The sequence below is a fragment of the Elephas maximus genome, chromosome 1 (assembly GCF_024166365.1).
Source record: "Elephas maximus indicus isolate mEleMax1 chromosome 1, mEleMax1 primary haplotype, whole genome shotgun sequence".
NCBI lineage: Eukaryota > Metazoa > Chordata > Mammalia > Proboscidea > Elephantidae > Elephas > Elephas maximus.
This window is the reverse complement of record NC_064819.1, coordinates 21,393,596-21,418,007: the sequence shown is the minus strand read 5'-3', so window position 1 is coordinate 21,418,007 and position 24,412 is coordinate 21,393,596. Positions and strand designations below refer to the sequence as shown.

The window sequence follows — 24,412 nt, the reverse complement described above, 5'->3', positions numbered from 1 at the left end:
GCATGTTTACCTTAAGATTTTATGGCAGAAATCATTAGTGGGATAGAATATAATCTTCAGTGTGGTATGTTTACGTGTCTGTTGTGTGTGTCTACTATGTGCGAAACCACCAAAACTAAACCTACTGTTGTAGGGTCGATTCCAACTCATAGCAACCTTGTAGGACAGAGTAGAACAACCCATAGGGCTTCCAAGGACGTAAGTCTTTACAGGAGCAGACGGCTACATCCTTCTCCCATTGAGCAGCTGGTGGGTTCAAACAGCTGACCTTTCAGTTAGCAGCTGAGTGCTTTAACCACTGCACTACCAGGGCTAGATTGTTTTCATGGTGCTAGTAGAAAACTACTTTGTGAATCTTAGTTATAATTACGGGAAATAAAAACAGCCTGGTAGAGTGAGCAGTGGGCTTGGGGTAAGAACATTCTGCTTTGATTTTCCGTTTGGTCATGTAGTGACGGAGACAGGAAAGTTAGGTGGCACGCTCACACAACCACTTACCAGCAGCTGTAGGACTCAAGACAAGGCATCCTGACTCCTGTCTGTCTGCCTTCTATTCCACAGTGGTGGTATTGAAAGCCAAATCACGAAACCTGCTTGAAACAGGAGTATATTTTGAATTTTTGTATTTTCCTTATTTAGTTAAGGGCTACCTATGTGTGTTCTCTGCTTGCCTGCTAATTTATCTTTAGAGGAAAGGAAACTAATTAAATTTGTTCCCTATAAGTTTTAAGCATAATGCTTTACTCTTAGTAGATTAATACAGTTAAAATAGTTTCCTTCTTTATTTTTATTTTTCTGTGGCACTCAGAGCATTTGATTGACATACTTTCTTATTTTTTAGACTTTTGATCAGTGGAAAGATATGATACCTGACCTTAGTGACTATAAATGGATCGTGCCTGACATTGTATGGGAGATCGATGACTATATCGATTTTGGTTTGTATCATCAACATTAATTTTTTTGTTATTTCTTTAGGGAATATTAATAATTGTATCAACATCATTTTTTAACTCGTGTATAGTGTAGAGCAGTTTTATTTTAATGATAAAAGTAGTAGAGCATCAAAGAAAATTCATAAGAAAGAAGTTATCGACTAGTCCATAACTTTAACACAGCTACCACAATCCTTATGAAGCATTTTCTTTTAATTATATATGCGTATGTGGTTAATATTTTTGGTTTCCTTTTAAAAAATTATACAGTCATAGTGAGAATGCCCTTGGTATCTCATCTTGTGCTAGCTAAGACATTTTATCAGCGTTTTTCAAGCAGCCTTCCCAGTGTCCTCTTCAGCATAGTATAATTTCCAGAACAGATGCTCCGTAATGCATCTAACTAACCCCCTTTGACTGGGTATCTTGTTTACCTGAACTTTTTGTAACCAGATTTCTTGAAAGTCTTTTAGTCTCCAGGGTAATTCCTCCCCATCATGAGCCTTTGGCCCCCCTTTTCTAACAATAAAACCCAAAGTCAGACTCATTGCAATCAGGTCAGTTCTGACTCTGAGTGACCATACAGGACAGAGTAGAACTGCCCCTTCAGGTTTCCAAGGCAGTAATCATTACAGCAACATATGGCTGCATCTTTCTGCCAGGGTTCGGCTAATGGTTCGAACCACCAACCTTTCAGTTAGCAGCTGAGTGCTTAACCACTGCACCACCAGAACTTTTTCTAACAATAAGTAGATGGAGAAAAAAGTATATTTTATAAATGTGATTTCTAGTAACTCATGGTCATGATGTTTTAAAAAAAATTTGCTTTTGGATGCAATTATTTCCCTTAGTCCCTTTTTTTAGACTTTCTCTAATTTCTTAGCTTAGGTGTATATGGAGGTGGATTTAATCTCTACATGTACCATTTCACAGCACTTTCTTAAAACTGGGACCTTTTGGCAAAGGTTTGCAGGAAGAGCATTCTTTCAAATTGTTTTTCTAATATTCATGGTCACGAGGCGAGCTTTTCAACATTTGCCAGTACCACCGTGTAGGGGTGAAGAGCACGGATCCTGGGCTTGAGCCCTGGCTCCACCAGTTCCTTGGTGTGTGCCCAGGACCAGCAAGTTAGCCTCTGTGGCCAGTTCCTCATCTGTAAAGTGCAGTAGAAAATAGCAACAACTTAGTAGGTTTATCATGAGGATTAAGCAAGTTAATGCTGTTACAGCATTGAAGAATATCTGGCAAATTTTCTTATTTTGAGAATATTTATATGTTTTGGTCTTCTCCGTAGAATATTACTTAGGAAAGCCTCTCCTAATTCAGAAGATCTTGTAAAGTTGATGCCAGACTTTTTGACAAGATTGTCGAGTGTTTGTAAACAAAAATAATATGACCATTTTATGGATGAAGCTAGCAGAAATAAAATGAAAGCTTGCTTTGGGCTTTTGGACAAACAAACAAAGAAAAGAACCTGCTGCCGTTGAGTTGATCCTGCCTCATAGCGACCCTGTAGGAGAAAGTAGAGCTGCCCCATAGGGTTTCCAAGGAGGAGTTGATGGATTCGAACTGCTGACCTTTTGATTAGCAGCCAAATGCTTGACTGCTGCGTCACCAGGGCATTTGGACAGTTATTCCCAGTTGGTAATGAGTGCGAGTCTTCTTAGGGACTATGAAAGAAAGGAGAAAAGTAATGGAACTCTGTCCTTGAATTTGAACTAGAATTTCCTGACCTGTGTTACTGAGTTCAGGCCAAGGGCTTCAAAAGATGTTTTTCCCTTTTTTTTTTTTTTTTTTTGATTCTTTGCCTCTTTCCTGTAACTTCCTCCCAGAAAGTACTTCAATTCCAGTTCAGTGTTAACATTTTTAATACAGTGCATCTGTCTCAACGCATTTAACCTATGAATCAAAGGTATCCATCTAAGCCATACGCTTGGTGAGTCTGTTTTAACACTTTGATGCCTTGTACAATATCATCAAAATCATATGTTGCTACTGATATATGCAATATTTATAATAGAGACATGGGAAAATATTTTAATGTAAATTTATATATGATGCTTATTTAACGTTTATGTTTTTGTACTCAAATTCTTCTTCTGAGAATATGTATATTTTTTGCTCTTCTCCAGAGAAAATTAGAAATGCCCTTCCTAATTCAGAAGACCTTGCAAAGTTGGCCCCAGACTTTGACAAGATTGTTGAGAGCTTCAGCTTACTGAAGGACTTTTTCACCACAGGTAAGCAAGGGCCTGTGTTTGAGCTGATTTTGAATTTCAAGAACCACACAGGAAGAATACTTAGAGGTATTTGAATTTTTTTATTCTCATCTTTTAAATTTCAAACATTTAATACAAATGAAAAACAGGTATGAAAAAAGATAAACACAACATTTTGTTACATAGTGGTTTTAATCTTCATTCAGCCAATAAAGTGAAAATTTACAAGACCTTAAACGTGCTTGACTTTAGTCAGCGAGGGGAAAAAAAGCCACATGTTCTTGACAGTTAGATGAGACTTCCTGCGTGTTTACTTTTTGTAATTGGTACATCCAATTTGGTGATCTTAAAGCAAATTTAATTATGGTGAACCTTATAATGAGTAGAATTTATTAAGGTTAATCCTGGCATATTTGCTCAGTTACTGCCCTATCATGATATAAATCTGATATCTCAGATATCTTTGTTTGCTCATCCCTGTTCGATTTTACATTTCTATTTCCCCTTTTGCTGATTTTTCACAGGTCACAAATTGGTTAGTGAAATCATAGGAGCTTCTGACCTACTTCTCTTGTTAGGTGTGTAAACAGACATTTTTGCTGACCTTAACATGCCTTTTAAATGCTTCTAATAAACTAGTTGCAAATAAAATTGCAGACCAAATTATAATGCTGCTTACCCTGGATTTTAAAGCTCCAGAACTATGTTAGGCAAACTCATGTCCTTTAGGTGGAAGTAATAAAATAATTCTTTTGTGGTAAACTAAAATTCCTAAATATGTATCTGTTATGAGATTAAGCTATTGAAAAGACAGTATGCTTAGCCAGGATGTTTTCTTGAGATAGATCTAATTGTATTTTTGGTAATTGAAATGGAAAGTAATTTTGGTATGTCTCAACTGTCCTGTCTTGGTTGACATTTTAAATTTATTTTCTTACTATGTGTGGTCTGTAATGGCAGTGATATATGGCCAACCTTTAAGTACTCCCTTGTAAAATAATCCTTACCAAATATTATCCCATTTTTTTTGTTGTTGTTGTTATACTTTCCAGTTACGTTTTTTGAAAAATAGGTTAAGCTGTATTGTATTTTTTTGTTTTTTAAGTCCCTAAATAGATTGCCAGTATTGTTCCTTAAAATAAGAAGAGTTTTCTAAAAGTGATTTGATGCTTTGGATCCAGGTTACCTGAAAAATCCATTTATCTTTTAATTAACTACACATAATTTGGAATTTAGCTTAGACCGTTGACCTCACTGGAGAACTTAAAGGACTGAATATTTATCTTTAAGGTTCACCTGAAGAAACGGCATTTAGAGCAACAGATCATGGATCTGAAGGTGACAAGCCTTATAGAAAGGTAAGTATAAAGGAGAACTCTTCATGTAGGTAGTCCTGAAAATTTTTTTCAAGTTTTAACCTTCTTGGAAAATTTGAAAACGGTCACATCTGAGGAGCAAATACAAAGGCATCAGAGTAGCGGTATTGTTACTAATCTTAGTGAAAGTGCAAGGTGTTATGTGGCAGTTCTAGAAATACAACTGGAGAAGCCTATTTCCTTCACGTATGTTCTGTGAAGTACTAATTTCGGGCATTGTCTCCAAGAAGGGATTTCGTTGCTAAATATGTGTGGGGAAAACCAGATTAGACAAAATCAGCAGGCTCCTTTTCTCTAGGACTCCTCAGACCGTAATATACTCATGTGCTTTATGAATCTCCAGGAGAAGGGAGTCAAAGTATACAGGGTTTTCCAGATTTATTTGGCAGCAGAACCCTTTTTTCATGAAATTTCTTCTAGGGACTGATGTTTCATGGCATACATTTAGGGAAAATATTAAAGGACTAAGAAGTGGGTTATTAGGGAATACATCAATTCTGTTAATATATATATATATTGATAGTCAGCCAAGTTACATAGGGGGTTATTGAGGGTATGCCCATGTCTTAGCCTGGGCTCTCTAGAGAAGCAAAACCAGTAAAGTATATAATCATATATAGAGAGATTTATATAAAAGAAACGGCTCACGCAGCTGTAGAGGCTGAAATGTCCCAAATCCGTGGGTCAGGTTAGAGGCTTCTACTGATTTACACAGCCACAGGTGCTAGCGAACCCAAGATCGACAGGTCAGAGAGCAGGGCTCTTGCTCACAGGCTGTGAAGATCGACGAATCCCAAGATCGGCAGGGAAGACTGCAGGTAAGCTGCTAGCTCAAGTCCCGAGAACCGGAGGTCAGATGAACAGGAGCCAGCTGCAGTATTCAGAGCGAGCAAAAGCCCATGAGCTTTGCCAGAATGTCCACTTATATTTGATGCAGACCACACGCCCTAGGAAACTCCCATTCAACTGATTGGCTGCTCACGGCAGAGCCCATCATAGAGGTGATCACATTATACCAAATCTCATCGCGGAAATGATCACAATGTCATACAGCTACCAAACCACTGAGGTTATGGCCCAGCCAAGCTGATGCACAGCCTTAACCATCACAGCCAATTTCAGCACATAAGTATTAACAAAATCCGTATGAAAATTATAGACGAACTGCTGATGTAGAATGATATTGCCCTGTATTTATACTCATATATTAACCTGACATTTTCTTAGTCTTCACTCTTTTCATTCTTTTGGAATTGATAAAATAACTGATCCCTTGAAAATACTAATAAAAAATTTCTAAATAAATAGATTTATGGAAAATATTCTATGAACATTTTAAAATTAAGTATGAAACAACGTAGCTCTTCTGTTGAAGGTTGTTTCAGTACATTGAAGGAAATAATTTTATGTTTATTTGGGAAGCAGGAAGAAATAATTCCTATGTCCAAGTATCCATCTCTCTCCCTATCCTTCAACTGTGAACTTTTTGCATAATAGTCTGAATTTTGATTAACTCTATTCCAATTATTTTCTGTTACAGTGTAAGTTTGTTAAAATAGCAAACCAGAAAGTGAGAAAGTAAAAACATGATGAAACAGGCATTCTCTAGGACCGTTAAAAGTCAGCTGAAGTGAAAGTGAAGGGGAGCTGAGGAGACAGGTGTCAGATTGTTTGACTTGAGTCAGAATGAACAGTGTGATGAACTAATTGCCTGTGGCTCCCAGCCTGGGATCCCTAGACTTTTAGCTGTTCTAGAAGGTTGTAACTGAGGTCTTCCAGGTACCTTCACAATTTGAAAAAACAAATGTCTACAGAAAGCACCTATTTCCACACAGGGCTTCGCAGGCTAACTAAACACTTAGTTTGTGGACACTAGTTATTTACGTCATGTTGATCAAAAGTTTTGATAGCTATCTTTTGTTAATAAAAAAAAATGGAAAAGAATGCTAAAAACCACTTCGTAATGAATGTTTTTTGTTAATCAAATCTTTAAAACATGTGTCCACTGGAGAAAAATATTAGAGCCCTTGGTGTGAACTGGATAATATCCTTTAAGCCTGGAGACCTCCTGAATGACCTGAAGACAGATTGAGACTTGGGCTGGTGAGCCTGTTGAGTGAGTTAATAGAGTCATTTGATTTGTAAATAAGCAGGTTTCTGTGTATCAGTCACAGTATATAGAGATGCCAAAACTGGTTTGTGTATCTCCTTTTTTCAATTCTGTAAGATTGTTGTGTTCTAATAAAAATTAATTTGCCAATTGAGACATTACATTATTAGTGTTTCTGTCGTATAATGTTTCTGATTGCTTATAAACAACTCAGAGAGAAATAAGGAACATGGTTATTCTGAAGGTAACAGGTACATTTATAATTTATAGAAGATATTTGAAGGCCCTTTAAAAGCCCAAATCACGGAAAGTGCTTTCAGTATCTTTATTAAAAGGTAGTGCGTTAATGCGCCTCATCCCACATGCTACTCTGATTCCAGTTTTCATGGCTTTACTTCTGTTGCACCTCTTATGTTGCAACTCACATTGCAGAGAGAAGGTGAAATGTCTCTTCCTCTACCTGCCTGGTTTCCACTCATTCTTAAAGCTCAACTGAACTGTTACCTTCTCCAAACCTTCTACTGTTTACTTGGCTTGCGTTCTTACTATTTAATAGGCCACGTTTGTCACTAATTCTTTGTCCTCAAAGCAGAGTAGTGCTGAGCTCTTAACAGAATAAATTAGTTGATTGATTTAACTTGGTAGAAGAAAGACTAAGTAAATTTGGTTGATGCCGACAAGTGTAGATTTATGTAATATGTCTTTTCACTCTGATTTCCTGTGACTTTCTCTTGGCCTTCATATTTGGGGTCCCTGGGTGGTACAGATATTTAACGTGCTTGCTGCTGTCCGAAAGGTTGGCAGTTAAAGCCCACGCAGAGACATCTTGGAAGAAAGGCCTGCCCATCTACTCCTGAAAGATCTAAAACCAACCCAGTCTAGTCGTTGAAAACCCTGTAGAGCACAGTTCTACCCTGACACACGTGGAGTCTCCACGAGTCAGAATTGACTCAAGGACACTTTGTTATTGAGGAGAACATGAATGTGAAAGTAGTATGTGTACTTGTTATTCTGAATTATAACAAAGCAGTGTTGCTCCAGTAGGAGTTGACATTTCTGGGATTCCTCATGCAACAAATAATGTACTAACTGTGGCAAAACTGAATTCCCATACCCACACCGTCAAGGAACCACGAGTTCAGGAAATTCTTGTTTCCTGGGCGGCTAACAACTAGCAAATATGCTTGATTAGGCTCTTGGTCAGGAAGCCAAACCATTTGTGTTCTGGAGTGTGGTAGATGGGGAAGCAGAGGGAGCAGAGGAAGATCTGCATGAGAGGAAGCAGGATGGTGCAGCAGGCAACCTTATCTTACTCCTTAATGATAGACTCACTAAAGCTTTATGTTACTCAGGAAACGTTAAATAAGTATTTGTACATAAACAGGTAGCAATGTAGGATAAAGGGTATTTGGTAGAAATTGTCATATTCACAGTATCTAATAGGCTATTTTGTTAATCTCTTAAAATTATTATTTGTAGGAATTGTCCAAATAGTAAAATAAGATATGACATTTCTGGATTGGAGCAACTTAAATAGTCCAAGTTTCATTTTTATAACTTAGTTGTCTAGTGCTGCTGTAATAGATATATAAGTGAATGGCTTTAATAAACAAATTTATTTTCTCACAGTTTTTTTTAAGAGGCTAGAAGTCTGAATTGAGAGCTCCAGCTCACAGGGAAGGTTTCTGTCTGTGTCACCTCTGGAGGAAAGTCTTTGTCTCTTCAGCTTCTGCTTCCTGGTTCCTTGGGGATCTTCATGTGTCTTGTCCTTTTTCTTACCCTAACTCTCCTCTGCTCACTTGTTTAATCTTTTATATGTCTCAAAAGAGATTGACTCAAGGTACTCCCTACACTAATCCTGCCTTGTTAATGTAACAGACAGCCCATTCCCAGAAGAGATTATAACCACAGGCATGTCATTGTTGTTGTTAGTGCAACCGTATATACAACAGAACAAAACACTGCCTGGTCTTGCACCATCCTCATAGTCGATGCTATGTTTCAGCCCCTTGTTGCAGCCACTGTCAGTCCATCTCGTTGAGGGTCTTTTCTTTTTCACAGACCCTCTACTTCACTAAGCATGATGTCCTTCTCCACAAATTGGTCCCTCCTGATAACATGTTCAAAGTATGTGAGACTAAGTCTTGCCATCCTCACTTCCAAGGAGCACTCTGGCTGTACTTTCTCCAGGACAGATTTGTCAATTCTTCTGGCAGTCCATGGTATATTCAATATTCTTTGCCAACACCACAATTCAAAAGCATCAGTTCTTCTTCAGTTGTCCTTATTTGTTGTCCAGCTTTCACACGCGTACAAAGTGATTGAAGATGCCATGGCTTGGGTCAGGCGCACCTGAGTCCTCAAAGTGACATCTTTGCTTTTGAACACTTTAAAGAGGTCTTTTGTAGCAGATTTGCTAATGTGGTACATCGTTTGGTTTTCTTTGACTGCTGTTTCCATGGGTGTTGATAGTGGATCCAAGTAAGATGAAATACTTGACAACTTCAATATTTTCTCTGTTTATCATGATGTTGTGAGGATTTTTGTTTTTTTTTTTATGTTGAGGTGTAATCCACAGTGAAGGCTGTAGTCTTTGATCTTCATCAGTAAGTGCTTCATGTCCTCTTCACTTTCAGCAGGCAAGGTTGTGTCATCTGTACATCGAAGGTGCTTAATGAGTCTTCCTCCAATCTTGATGCTGCTTTCTTCTTCATATAGTCCAGTTTCTTGGATTATTTGCTCAGGATACAGATTGAATAAGTATGGTGAAAGGATACAACCCTGACCGACACCTTTTCTGATTTTAAATCACTTAGTATCCCCTTGTTCTGTTTGAAGGACTGCCTTTTGATCTATGTACAGGTTCTGCGTGAACACAATTAAGTATTCTAAAATTCCCATTCTTTGCAATGTTATACATAGTTTGTTATGATCCACATAGTCGAATGCTTTTGTGTAGTGAATAAAACACAGGTAAACATCTTTCTGGTATTCTCTGCTTTCAGCCATGGTCCATCTGACACCACCGGTTATATCCCTCGTTCCTCATCCTCTGCTGAATCCGGCTTGAACTTCTGGCAGTTCCCTGTCAATATACTGCTACTACTGCTTTTGAATGATCTTCAGCAAAATTTTGCTTGTATGTGATATTAATGATATTCTTTGATAATTTCCACATTCAGTTGGGTCACCTTTCTTTGGAATGGGCACAAATATAGATCTCTTCCAGTCAGTTGGCCAGGTAGCTGTCTTCCAAACTTTTTGGTGTAGGCAAGCAAGAACCTACAGTGCTACATCTATTTGTTGAAGCATCTCAGTTGGTATCCCGTCAATTCTGGAGTCTTGTTTTTTGCCAATGCCTTCAGTGCAGATTGGACTTCTTCCTTCATTACTATCAGTTCTTGATCATTTGCTACCTCCTGAAATAGCTGAATGTCAACCAGTTCTTTTTGGTACAGTGACTCTGTGTATTCCTCCCATCTTTTGATGCTTCCTGTTTCATTAAGCATTTTGCCCATAGAATCCTTCACAATTGCAATTTGAGGTTTGAATTTTCTTCAGTTCTTTCAGCTTGAGAAATGCCGAGAGTTCTTCCCTTTTAGTTTTCTAACTCCAGGTCTTCGCACATTTCATTATAATACTTCACTTTGTCTTCACAAGCCAGCCTTTGAAATCTTCTGTTCAGCTCTTTTACTTCATTTCTTCCATTCGCTTTAGCTACTTGTTTTCAAGAACAAGTTTCAGAGTCTCTTCCGACATCTATTTTGGTCTTTTCTTTCCTGTCTTTTTAATGACCTTTTGCTTTCTTCATGTATGATGTCCTTGATGTCATTCCACAACTTGTCTGGTCTTCATTGATTAGTGTTTAATGAGTCAAATCTAGTCTTAAGATGGTCTCTAAAGTCAGGTGAGATATACTTAAGGTAATGCTTTGGCTCTTGTGGACTTGTTTTTATTTTCTGCAGCTTCAACTTGAGCTTGCATGTGAGCAATTGATGGTGTATTCTGCAGGTGGCTGCTGGCCTTGTTTTGACTGATGATATTGAGCTCCTTCATCATCTCTTCCCACAGCTGTAGTCAGTTTGATTCCTGTATAGTCCATCTGGCAATGTCCGCGTGTATAGTTGCCGTTTATGTTGTTGAAGAAAGGTGTTTGCGATAAAGAAGATGTCGTTCTTGCAGAATTCTTTGATGCATCTCCAACATCGTTTCTGCCACCAAGGCCATATTTTCCAACTGCAGATCCTTCTTTCTTTCTAGCTTCTGCATTCCTATCACTGGTAATTATCAATGCATCTTGATTGCTTGTTTGATCAATTTCAGAATGCAGAAGTCGGTAAAAATTATCAGTTTCTTCATCTTTGGCAGTAGTGGTTGGTGCGGAAATATGAATAATAGTCATATTAACTGGTCTTCGTTGTAGGCGTATGGATATTGTCTTATCACCAAAGCATTTTCCTTCTGGATAGATCTTGAAATGTTCTTTTTGAGGATGAATGGGGTGCCATTCCTTTTCAGTTTGTCATCCCTGGCATATTAGACCCTGTGATTGTCCAATTCAGAATGACCAAATACCAGTCCATTTCAGCTCACTAATGCCTAGGATATTGATCTGTACGTGTTCCATTTCATTTTTGATGACTTCCAATTTTCCTAGATTCGTACTTTGTACATTTCATGGTCCAATTATTAATGGATGTTTGCAGCTGTTTCTTCTCATTTTGAGACATGCCACATCAGCAAATGAAGGTCCTGAAAGCTTAACTCAATCCACGTCATTAAGTTCAACTCTGCTTTTGGACGTAGGTCTTCCCCAGTCGTAGTTCTGGAGCAGGAGTTGACAGACTTTTCCTTATATGGCCTGGTATTAAATATTTTAGCATTGCAGGGCGTAAGGTCAACTACTCAGACAGCCCACCATAGTCAGCCAACTCCTGCTCTAATGGGTAATTGAAATATACCTCCAAGTGTATTGCATTATTACCATTTTACCCTTGTAGATGTGGTTAAACCTAGTGGATCAAAGGCATTTTGAAAACAGTAAGGTGGTTATTACAGACTGGTATCACATGCAGACTTTGGAGTCACACTGCCGGAATTCAGATCCTGCCCTTTCTAAGCTTTCTAAGCTGATTGGTCTTGGACAAGTTACCTAGCTTCTCTGTGCTTCTGGTTTCCTCTCTGTAAAAGGAAGAACCCTTCCTCGTAGGCCATTGTGATTATGTTGTGATTATTGGCACAAGACCTGGCACATTAAATAAACACTAAACAAACATCTGTTAAGGTGGTAATGACAACAATCATTATTACCTTACAATTTAAATTCACATCGTATTGACATTATTTGATTAATTTCTCCCCCTCGCTTTTCTTCTGTGTAATCTGTTCTAGGGGGTTCTAAAATGGATTAGAGGCTTGTATGTGAGGCTTATTTACAGAAGAGGCATTTCTTAAGAAGCCCTATTTGGATTTTACGTTAGAAACTTTAAATGCGCCTTTGGCTAATAGTAATTTGATTCATTCAAGCAACGCTCATGTGCCAAGCCCTGTTCTACATGTTGGCTGTAATATGTTTAATATGTGTCAGACCTTACTCTAGGTGCTGTGTCTTAAATGAAAACGACATGGGCCTTGCTTTTGTAAATTCTTAAAATACAATGAAAATGTGACAGTATTTTATGTGTACTCAAATATGATTGATTTTTAATGTTTTGAGATGGTATATAAAATAATTTTCACCAAAATGATTAACTTTAGATCATCACAGCATTTTTTTCAGTTGACAGTTTGGCTTCTGGAGTTATTATTGATTTTCTTGATCTGGCCTTATCATGTTTTTTGAAAACTGAGAACATTGTACATGACATATCAGATGTTTAGAGAGTATAGCATCTGTAGTTGTTAAAAAGGTGACTGTGTGTTTTCTTGGGAGAAAAATATCCTAGCTTGAGAGAATATTTATTGAAGAAAAAATGTATTTCGCACACCTGAGGAGTGTCTTATACAGTACATACACGCATTTCTTCCCCTTCTCCATATATGGCCTTAGCTTAGAAGCTTAGCCCATGACTTGTTAGGAAGGGTGAGGTTTGATGCCTATAACTGGGGAAGAATAACTTCCTTATGTTTTATAGTATAGTGTAAGTAGCTTTTTCTGTATCTAATTCATGTTTTCTTCCAACTTTTTTCAGGAGGTAGCAGTTAATTTCAACTGTCCTCAGATTGTAGTGCTTCAGTAACGGACTTGGAAAGAGAGCGCTTTCTTGTAATATACTGAATATTATTTATCATACAATCATGTATAGATAGACCCAGTGAATTAGGGAGGGTTGTTTAAGCTGTGGAAACCCTAGTGGTGCAGTGGTTAAGAACTACAGCTGCTAACCAAAAAAGGCTGGCAGTTCAAATCCACTAGGTGTTTCTTGGAAACAGTATGGGGCAGGTCTACTCTGTCCTGTAGGGCCACTATGAGTCGGAATCAAGTTGACGGCAACGAGTTTTTTGGGGTTTTGGTTTAAGCTATAAATAAGAAAGAATTGTGTGCCTGATAGAAGAGCACAGTTAAGAAATGCGGGTATTTTCTCACTGCTGTGGAATTTAATTAATTAGAGTATTTGTGGTGGGTTAATTAAAGCAGGTGTGCTACTGTGTAATGAAAGTAGAAGCCAACATATGAAGTCTTCTTTAAAAGGAACTGTTTTGTGAAATCTAAACACTTGGATGATTTTAAAAAGTGATTATGGTCATGACCAAATGAATAAATGTAAGGTGAATGCTTTCTGCTTGCTGGAATGCAATGTCATAAAAGAATTACTATGGTAATGGTGAGATTGTGAATTAGTTGAACGTTGTCTTTCTTTGATAGATAATGACCATAGAACTGATTTATTTAATAACTCTTTCATTACTACGTTTTTTTCTCCTTAATCTTTTTTTTTTGATGGCATGTGTTTTCAGTATTAGAATGCATGCTTCTTAATTGAGTGTGTTTGAATTTTTGGTTGGTTATGGATTTTGAGAAATATGACCTGGCAATGAGGTGAATGGCACCCCGGCACCACGATCTGTGGCATGACTCTCGTATGCCACTGAGAACTAGGTAGATAATTTATTGCTGGCACCTTTCCATTAGGTTACATGGAGAAAAACCAAAACAGACCCATCAGGGCGCCCTCACCATCACACAGGAAAGCCATAATTATGCTTGCAAACCTCACCTCAGAGAAACAAAGGGGAAAAAGCAAAAGCTTACAAAACTAACACATCTAGGAAGCCTCACCTAATAGAATGCTCAGCCTACACTGCAGTAAGGCTCCAACTCTGGTCTGCTGAGCTTCACGCATTTCAGAAGGGACCCACCGTGAAGCTTAATGCATTCGAGCCAGAATAACACCTTACCTCTGAGGTCCAGAGGCTTAAAAAGTGGCCAGCATGTCGTTTATGCCAATGGTAATGGAAGGGTTTTTAAAAATAAGTCTTAAAAGTTAACTGTAGGTTCTTATAAATATATCTTATACTATCGAATCTGGAAACAAAATTGAAATTTCAGTTATATTACATGTCATTCTAATAGTCTCTTACTTGACATGCTAAGAGAAAGCAACTAATTTCATCTTTTAAGTAATTTAACCAGTTTCATTCATTGTCTAAGGTTGAAAATAATCATAGCGTATTTTTCTTTATGTATTAAAACTAAAAATCAAACAAAATAAAAAGTCTTCGATTAATAATATTTTTCCTAATTTAACATGCTTTACTATAATACTGAATAATCAGCGTACGTTTACTTCTGCAAAGCTTTTGTATTTATATAAGGTTTTGGGTTCTATAAGGTGAATGAAGTAATTCAGCTTCTGGTTGAGTCTTACTAATTTGGAGTGGTGTGAATCAGCTTCATATTTCAAGGGACTTTATAACTGTATTGTACTAAATATGTTTTGGCAGTCGTTTTAAAAAGCTCAAACTATGTATTTAAAAGTCCTAATTTAGATGATTTTATTAAGTATTATTGTACCTACCTCTTTATTTTTATAATTTGGTAAAAATCGAGCCCGTTGTTCTCCCAGAATGCTATTCTTGTGCAGTTATTTATCTCATTCATTGAAAATTTACCTTTTTAGGATTTCTAGTTGAGAAAATATTAGATTTGTGATATCATCAAGTGTTTGTTGTCTTTGCCCCGCATTTCTCGAGGCTGATTATCTAACGGGCCAACAAATAGAAATACTATATCGGAAAATGACATGTGTTTGAGTATCATCCTACACATGAATATGTCATGATAAATATTGTACCAGTTTAACATTTCATGATTATTAAATGGAATGAATGTTAGAAATAGGGAAGGTGATTATTTTGTGCATAGGTCCAAACCGGTTTTGGTTTTATTTTTACTTTTTATAACTAGCTTGTCTCCATATCTATGTTCTTTTATAATACTTTGCTTTAGGAATTGATGTAGTAGGCTTGGTTATATTCTCAGGCTATTTCTATTTGATGTCATAACAGCTCGTAAAAAGTGAAAATTCAGTCAGACTAGTTTTTTGATGTTGCATAAAGTCAAAACCTAAAACATTTTTCAGTTTTACAGAAACAACCTAAATTTTAGTCAAACAAGCTTTTGTGCACAGCACATAGAATATATGAATTAATGTAAAACCCTGATTAACTCAATGCCAGAAAACTCAATAAGGATTTGAGGAACTGCAGTCTTGAAGTCAGATAACAAGAAAAAACATTTACTTAAAAATAATAATATTATTATTAAATAAGTAAAAATTAGTAATAATTTATAATTTACCTAAAAGTAAAAAAAGAAACCCAGTTTCCAGCTTTAACCCAGTCCTTCATACCTTATGTACCCTCTATTCAGTCCTGAGACTTAAAATTAAAAATTAATATTTGGCCTGCAAGATCAACAGGCGCATATTAGCAACTCAGAAATAAAGGTTACCAGGAAGCTTAGTTAACATCAGCTCCTCCTTCAGTGAGCATTGCAGTTAGTCTGGGTTTTACAGTATGTTGATTTTATATATCTGGCTCGTTTTATTCGGCAAACAGTCATTTATTATTGCATTTTCCTTTTCACTTTTTAAACTATGCTGTTTCATTTTTCTGAGGCATCTAATTTTACTGAGGGAAAAAAAATGGAAACGCAGTATAGTGCCCAGTTGCATGGCGGATCTAATGGTACATAAATGAGTTTCCATTTTTGTTATAAGCTCGCCCTTCCTCCCTGTCTTACTCTTGTTCCTTTGTTGTGCCCTCTGGTTTAACCTTGTTCTCCTCCCCGATCTTCCTCTTCTCCTCATTGTAAACTCATGGCAGGGTCTGCTTGGTGAGCTCATTCTCTTACAACAGCAAATCCAAGAGCATGAAGAGGAAGCACGCAGAGCCAGCGGCCAGTATAACACGAGCTATGCCCAACAGAAGCGAAAGGTGATGGACGGTTTAAGGGGGCTACTGATGTGTTCACACTAATCAGCCATTTCTGTCAAGATTTCATGTCGCCTTAATCCCTTCATGGATTCCAATTATGAAAAATCACTTTTAACAAAGGAAAAATTTGAAAGATAATTAATACAAACATGTAACTCCTACAGTAGGTAGTATAAAGAAATCCCAAACATAGGAAGTTAGTTTCTGAAAATTAAATTGTAAATGTCCATGGATTTGTACTTAGAGTAGAATTATGAATTGCCATTTACTTGATCTAGTTACTGAGCCACCCTAAATGTGTAACCAGCTTACCTAGTTGTTTTCCAAGTTTTTGTTTCTAAAATGAAAAGGATTACTGTGGGTGGCCAAATTAAATTATTTAAAGCATGAAATTTATTTATTTGTTTTAGCTAGCATATATCATTATCAGGGAATGTTCGTATTTCTTACAGAAGAAAAAGTTTTGATCTAACTTTGCACAAAAACATGTAGTTCTTATATTCTTTAAAAAACTCATTACATAAAGTTTTTCACATTCAGCAGTACAGTCAGTGCAGAAATACTTCGTCTTGGACCACTGAGAGGTTGAACATCAGAAATGGGATATAATTCTGGTCACCAAAGAACAGATTCTAATAAAATCAGCATAAACCTGTAAATATATTTGATTATTGGTGCAATGAAGAGGTCCTTAAAAATGTGATTTTGGCTATTGGATGATCCCATCGCATGGACCCTAAGATTAATATTCTGATGAGCGTCTTGGGTCAAAATGAAATGAATGCAGTGATTTTAAATTATACTACATCTATTAGGTCAGAAAAAGAGTTTTAAAGTTATATACAAACCTTGATTCAGAAGAACAAAAATTAGTCGTGTATTTAATTAGCTTCCTGTAGGTTCTGACAGTTAAATCAACCAATATTATGGTTGAACTGATGTAGTGCAAAAATTCTGCTGCCTAACCTGTCCCCTTTGGTGGTGGTTAATACTTGAAAGTTTTCATCATAGTTCTGTTTATTTTCTCAGTGTCACTTGCTGGCTTTTCTCAATTCCATGGCTGTGGGTGTGGAATCGACTCCTGGATATTGTTTAGCTTTCAGAGAATGAATAACATAGGTGGAAGGAGAAAATAATAAGTTACAGTCTTCACAGTTGGTTAAACTAGATGCTTTCAGCCAAGGAAGGACTTACTTTATTTAAATAGTACTTTAGCATTCCCTGTCTTGCACACTGTTGAGGGAACCATTTAAATATTCTAACAAATGGGATGTTCGGACTGACTGCTGAACAAGGGCTATCCATACCGTAGTTTTGTTATAAAAAGAAGGGGAAGGAGGAGCTAGTATATTCTGATATTGTAATTAGAAATATGTATACAGTTCAAGGTATTGTAATTAGAAGTATGAATATAGTTCAAGGTACATGTTGTTCTTGTGTTTTTTTTTTTTTTTTCCATAACAATAAAGTAATTTGAAATGAATCGTACAGACCTGCCACTTGAAGATTCTAGATATGGGTTAGAAATACAGATGTGCTTTTGAATCTGACAATTGAAAGGATATTAGTAATGAATTAGCTGTTTTTCTACATTGCCAAAAGTTAATATTCGTTTTAGGTCTACTAGTCAGAAGGAGCCCTGGTGGTACAGTGGCTAAAGTGCTCAGCTGCTAACCAGTAGGTCAGTGGTTTGAAACCACCAGTCACTCTGCAGGAGAAAGATGTGGCAGTCTGCTTCCGCTAAGATTGACAGCCTTCGAAGCCCAATTGGAGCAGTTCTGCTCTATCCTATAGGGTCACTATGAGTTGAAATCGACTCAGCGGCCCTTGGTTTGGTATTGGAGGTTTTATTAGTCAGAGATATCGTTTCTGTTTTAATGTTTATTGAATTATCCACTTAACCCTTGAATTCCTCCCTTTTTCCATTTGTTAAATAGAGCCCGACAAGACTACCTACGTTTGTTTTCTCTATTAAGGTACACTCAGTGGAGCACCAAACAGGACTTGTTCCTGCTCCCTTTGGAGTTACTGTGTGTGAAATCATGCTCCTAGCTATCCTCAGACGCAGTTTCCTTACTATATCCTACCCTCTTCTCCCATACTTAGTGGACAGATGACTTCCAGCCCTTCACCATCATAATGATCAAAATCCTAATTTGTGAGATTTTTATTATTCCAGGCATTTGACGTTTACTTGAGGCACAAAAAACCACAGCTGCTTGCTTTTTAATCATTTGTTCTCCCTCACTGTCTTGAAAAAAGTAGTAGGCCTTCATTTTTTAGTATCTTATTAGTAGCAGCTAATAAACTGTCTCTATATCTTCTGAACAAAAGAGATGGAATAGAGAGATTAGGTTAAAGCTGCCATTGGTAGTTTCACCTCCTGTGGATATATCCACCTTCATAGAGTTTTTTAAAACGAGTCTTTTATGTATCTACTTCGGTGTTTCAGAATAGCCAGAGTGGCTTCCTAGGAAAAACTACTGAAGCTTTTAAAATCAGGCTTGGTTTTGGGAGGAGCCAGTAAAGGTTGTTCTCTTTCAGCTGTAGCTTGTTTCTGTGGAGGATTCCGCGTTCTCCATCAGTTTCACAGCCCTGGGATTGTAGAAAAGCTCTGGTTTCCAGACCATTCATATCCATTTGTGTCAGGGTGAGTTTTAAATTAATTTCAAAATACAGTCTGAATATATTAAACAACAAGACGTGGACTTATTCTTGTCGTAAGTGGCTGCATTTTACCCAGAAGAGTGCATCATGGCCTTTAATAAATACTGTAAAATGAGAATGCATTAAAATAAAAAGCACCCAGATGACTTGTTGAGACCTAGGATAGGCGACAGATTAAAAAGAGCGTGTGCTGTTCTCTGAAGAGAATATGCAAAAGTATCTCCTCATCAATCTTTAATATTTGTTTTGTCCTAAAGGTTTTCCTCTTGTTTCCTAGAAAATATTAGGTCCAGTGCTTAACTCCACCACCATAGGTCCTTAATAGAACATTGAGATTAGTTTTTATGTTCCACTAAACTGAGCAGATAGGAAGTGTATCGGTAAACTCTGCCTGAGCTATTCCTAACAGTTGTGCCAGAAGGGCAAATGATAAATTTATATGCTCCTAAAAATATGAATTTATAAAAATCTTTACAGTCGTGATTACTAAACACTAATATTAGCATAAAGATTGCATTTGTAATATTCTAATAACCTTATATCATTTTAACTTTTTATGTAACCTTTTTATTTTACCAAATTTCTAAGCAGGTGAATCTTTTATGACCCTTGGCATATAATCACCACTCTAACTTCTTTTGTGTAATTGTGTTCACTTTTCATTATTGCCCCCAATGTAATGTGTATTTTCATAGTGTTTTAGAATATATTGCATGAAATCATTAAATGTTCACATTCAGAACTAAAACATTTATACTAATACTATTGATAAATTTTACGCTCATTTAGCTGCAGTTAGAGGAATATTTAATGGAACAAAGGGAATCAGATTTAGCCCCCTTCAGAGTGAATTGGGGATTTAATCTGTATAACAGATCTTTATGACCACACTGTTGCAGTAGGATGGCATGCCAGATGACTAAATGTGGGGTCATTCCTTTCTTCATTGACCTGCAAGTTTTTATTCTGTGGATGTGGTCTCCCTCCCCCAACTTGCTTATTTCCCTACCTTTTCTGAGATGATTAATAATTCTTGTTCATTCTACACACACACACTGTTGAAATGAGAATCTTTTATCAACAAGCCTCTGCTTGCTACATAGGAATGAGAAAACAATAAAAGCTTGTTTTATATTAGCGTATTTTTCCTAATTACCCTTGTATTTGGAGACTTTAAGTCATAGGCTTTTAAGAAAAAAAAAATATTTCTAGCAAGCATTGTCGTCTATATTTTGTGAGTAAAAGTTTGGGGCAATTTTTGAGAAAGTATTAGAAATAGGAATTAAGATTTGAAAATAACTTTCAATAGTGTGAACAAGACTTATTAATGTCTACGTCAATAAGCAAATCATTAAAAAATTTTTCAAAAATATTTGCTACCGTGTCTTGATTGCTTAAATAGCCAATGAGTGAAGATGAAAAAGAATTTAAATGAAAACATGTATGAATTTTAGCTTGATTTTGGTCTGCTATGAAGTAAATTCATATTTACACGTTTTGATGATCAGGAATTAGCCAATTTTTTTAAAAGACTGAGAATGACAACTTATGTACCTCACCATGGAGTTACAGTTACACGGATTTGTCATAAATGAGATCGTTTTTTATTTATCAACACTGGTTGACCACTTTATAATTGATCATTGTATTTTGTATTTTAGAATTGTATTGTGACTACTTTAAAGCCTCTCATACAATACAGTTTTTTTGGTGAGAGAGGGAGTTAGATAACTTTGTCTTAGAACTGTTAGCGTTAATGACAATTTGAAGTGGCTTACATAATACTTGTTTGTTTTTTTGTTGTATGTTCAGATCAACTTTAGTTGTTGTGCTTGGCTCATTGCTACCGGTGCACTCTCTGTATTGTGAGTCAGCAGATACTGTACTGGAACAGGCTCAGAAACAACCATATGGCTCCAGTTAAAGCTCTGAAAACATACGTTTTTCTTTGCATTTATCATATTTACCTCTTAACAACACAGATGAGATAATATTTGCCAAAAAGTTCTGCTATTACCAAGGAGCTTTTCAAGAGCTACAAATGGTAGCAGGTATCTGATTTCCCAGAACACACTTCTGTAGGAGTGTCCATGCTTTATTTCTCCAAGTATCTCGTTCCCTGTGCTTTAATACAAAATAGCCCAGGAAGAAAATAGTAGCTTTGTGTGCTGATCTCTTACTTTTCCAACAAGCCTTTTATAGGAATTGACTGGAACAGCAACAGGAAAGCGACTGCTTTTCTGTTTAGGTTTTTACTTCTCGGTATGAAATCTTGAGCTGCTTTTATTGATGAATACAGGTGTTTATGCTTTCTTAATCATTTGATTTAAAATTTGCTTTGATTAAATATGCAAGTAAAGTCAGTAGTTTTTACTCTTAAATTTTTTTTTAATTTGACTTACTGTACGTTCTATATAAAAATTTACCTTAAATATTTAGGTTTCAGACAAAGAGAAGATTGACCAACTTCAAGAAGAACTTCTGCGTACTCAGGTACTTCTAATGAGTAAGAAAAACTAGAGACATTTTTTTATACTCTAATGTGACCTTGGTAATGTGGAAATTAATTTTTTTAACAAAGCAAAAATTGGGGTGGCTTAATGGTAGAACCTTGTAACTGTAGATACAAATGCAAAAGCTAACTGAGAAGTAAGAAATAAAGAAGGAACCAGGTAATTGTGGAATTAACTCATTTGTAAGGAGCCCTGGTGGCACAGTGGAACACTCAGCAACTAACTCAAAGGTCGGCGTTTCGAACCCAACAGCCACTCTGTGGGAGAAAGATGTGGTAGTCTGCTTCTGTAAAGGTCACAGTCCTGGGAACCCTATGGAACAGTTCTGCTCTGTCCTGCAGAGTCACTATACGTCTGAATCAACTTGAGGTAGTGGGTTTAGATTTTTGTTGTTGTTGTTTTGTTTATGTGTAAAAACCTATTTTGGAGTGAATCATGTACTTATAATTTTAAAGAGAAACTGCCATGGAAAAAAGTGTCAGAATGGTTTATCCTTGTATAAACCCATGCATGCAATTTACAGTTAATGAAATTTGAGTTGAGTCTATCACAGAGTTCTCTTGAGCCCATTTCCTTTGCTTCTCTAAAGCTCAAACCCAATCAGATAGTATTTTTCTAAAGATAGATTTGGTACTGTTTTGAAAAGCTCTTCTCATGTTTGATGATAAAATCATCATTAAAGACCTGTTCAGTGCAGTGCAATGAATAGGTAACATTCTAGTGAAAATTGCCCTCTTCCTACTCCCTCCTCTTACTCTGCTTAAATAACAATGATATGCTGCACTTAAGAAGTTATTTTATGAAGTTAAGACGTATCTTAAGTTTCTCTTTTAAGGGTAAAAAAACAAGGAGCAATCTGGATGATATTAAATAGCTAATTTTTTTGAGTCAGAGATTTCCTTACTATTTATTGATTCTAACGCCTGATCATGCATTAGAATCACCTATAGTCTAGGCGTCAACATACATCTTTTTTTAAGGCTTCTAAGACAGGTGATTCTAATCAGCAGCTAAGGGTTAAGAATCACTGGTCTCAGAATGTGGTCTCTGGGGCAGTCACGGAAACCCTGGTGATGTAGTGGTTAAGAGCTATGGCTGCTAACCAAGAGGTCAGCAGTTTGAATCCACCAGGCACTCCTTGGAAACCCTGTGGAGCAGTTCTGCTCTGTCCTGTAGGGTCTCTATGAGTTGGAATTGACAGCAATGATTTTGTGTTTTTGGTCGGGTCAGTAACAACACTATCCTTTCTAAACTTGTTAGAAATGTAGATTCTTGGGCCCTACACTGAATCAGAGACTCTGTTATCACCCATTGTCTTTAAAGGCCCTCTAGGTAATTCTGATAGATCCTGAAGTTTGAGAATTACTGATGTAGCACTTTGGGGGACAGCCCAATAGAACATCTCTATGGCTGCAAAGTGGTACCTGTCCCAAAGAATGTTTCTGTCCCCAGAAAATGTAGATTCTCCAAAATTGGTCCCATGTTGACACAGGAGCCAGTGGCCATCTTCTCACCCTTATATACTGATTGGTACCCACCCTTTGACTTGCGCTATTTGTAGTTGTCAGCCTCTGGGCCTTGACAGTCATTTTCTGAACATTGATGTTTCAATAAGGAATAGCAGTGTAAAAACTAGGAAGACCAATTAGCAAAGCTCAAATTTATTTGAGAAGTAAGCATCCAAGCAACTGCTTTGACAAAATAACCTGTCCAAGCAGGTTTATCTTCTTTTGAAGTCTATTTTTATATCAGTACTTTAAAAATTATATTCTCTGGCCGTGGAAACTTAATTAAAACTTGGAAGAGTGTAGGCCCTGAACTCAGCCAGCTCTGTATTCCAATCCCTGCTCCTCTACCACTTACTAGCTGGGTGACCTTGGGCGGGCTGCCAAACATCCCTGACCTCCTAGTCTGTATAACCCCTGCCTCACGGGGCTTCTGTGAGGGCTGAGTTAACGCGTGTAACACGGTAAAGGGCCTGCCACATGATGCACGCTCAGATACTGTTAGCTCATGTCACTTTATATCATTTTAATTAAAACATAAAATAATGTGGAAAATGGAAAGAATTTGAATTTTTATTGAATGTCCCTCTGATGAAGCCTGAAAAGTTGGATAAAATAGGAAATATTATTTCATAGAATGACCTTAGGAACTCACTTTAAATTTTTACATTTTTAGTATTTTTAAATAATTTCTTCAATGTAAGTATCAAAGAATTTTCCGAAGAAAATGCCAACTTGTGATAGAAAATTGTGATAAATTTCACTGTTTGTCATGAAGAGATAATAGTCATAATTTAGTTTTATTCTCAACATTTTCGTAGAAGCTTTTTAAACATAATATTTTACTTTCAATATCAGGCAATGTGACTTCAGGATTTGGGGGAAGATTTAATCTAGACTTAACTGATGTAATTTGTTAACTCACCTTTTTCTTAAATAGTGCCTGTATTATTTTGTTGCAGTTGAAGTACCAGAGAATCTTGGAACGGTTAGAAAAGGAGAACAAAGAATTGAGAAAGTTGGTATTACAAAAGGATGACAAAGGCATCCATCACAGTAAGCTTAAGGTATTTTAAATTTAACTTACTAATTCTCAGAACTTTGCCCCTTAAATTCCTGTGTTCACGGATCCCAGTTTTTAAGATGCTGTCTAGTGTTCTGTCATCCTGTTGTCCTTGGGGGAAGGAAGTTCCCTTCTTGTATTAAGACACTTCCAAGTTATAGTCTCCAAACATTCATTTTATACTACACCCATGAAAGTCTTCATACTTTTAAGAGTTACTTGTCTTAAACCAGTTATTTTTTTCTGAAATGCCTAGTTTATTTTTAGGCTTATTTCACCTGTACAACTATAAAATCAGAATTGTGAACTGATGAACATTTAAATATGACATATCATCATTTGCCTTACTTGTATTCACAGTGAACAATTAAGCCACTTTCTTCAGTTTAAAAAAACAATTACCATTTTCTTTCAGAAGGTTCCTTAGGCATTTTAAAGAATTCTTGAAAAAAAATGTTAGCTAGTATTGTTACCACTAGCACATTGGCAATCATAATAAAGTAAATCTTATCCCTCACTAAACCAAGCCATGTGGGTTAAATCAAATTGCAGTAATTCTTTTAACGTAAGTATAAGGGATTTGCGT

The 24,412-nt window shown here is 36.6% G+C and overlaps 1 protein-coding gene across 4 annotated transcripts in view; it reads left to right on the top strand.

Moving 5' to 3' along the window:
- OPA1 (OPA1 mitochondrial dynamin like GTPase) overlaps positions 1-24,412 on the top strand; it is a 99,176-nt gene that overhangs the window by 8,467 nt on the left and 66,297 nt on the right. The window contains exons 3-9 of one of the 4 annotated variants that reach the window (XM_049880168.1): positions 842-938; positions 3,068-3,175; positions 3,679-3,732; positions 4,445-4,512; positions 15,968-16,078; positions 21,185-21,238; positions 23,726-23,830. In XM_049880168.1, the coding sequence (XP_049736125.1) occupies positions 842-938; positions 3,068-3,175; positions 3,679-3,732; positions 4,445-4,512; positions 15,968-16,078; positions 21,185-21,238; positions 23,726-23,830 (597 nt within the window). The remainder of the gene's footprint in view (positions 1-841; positions 939-3,067; positions 3,176-3,678; positions 3,733-4,444; positions 4,513-15,967; positions 16,079-21,184; positions 21,239-23,725; positions 23,831-24,412) is intronic. The other 3 variants (XM_049880176.1, XM_049880185.1, XM_049880193.1) reach the window with 3 other exon arrangements.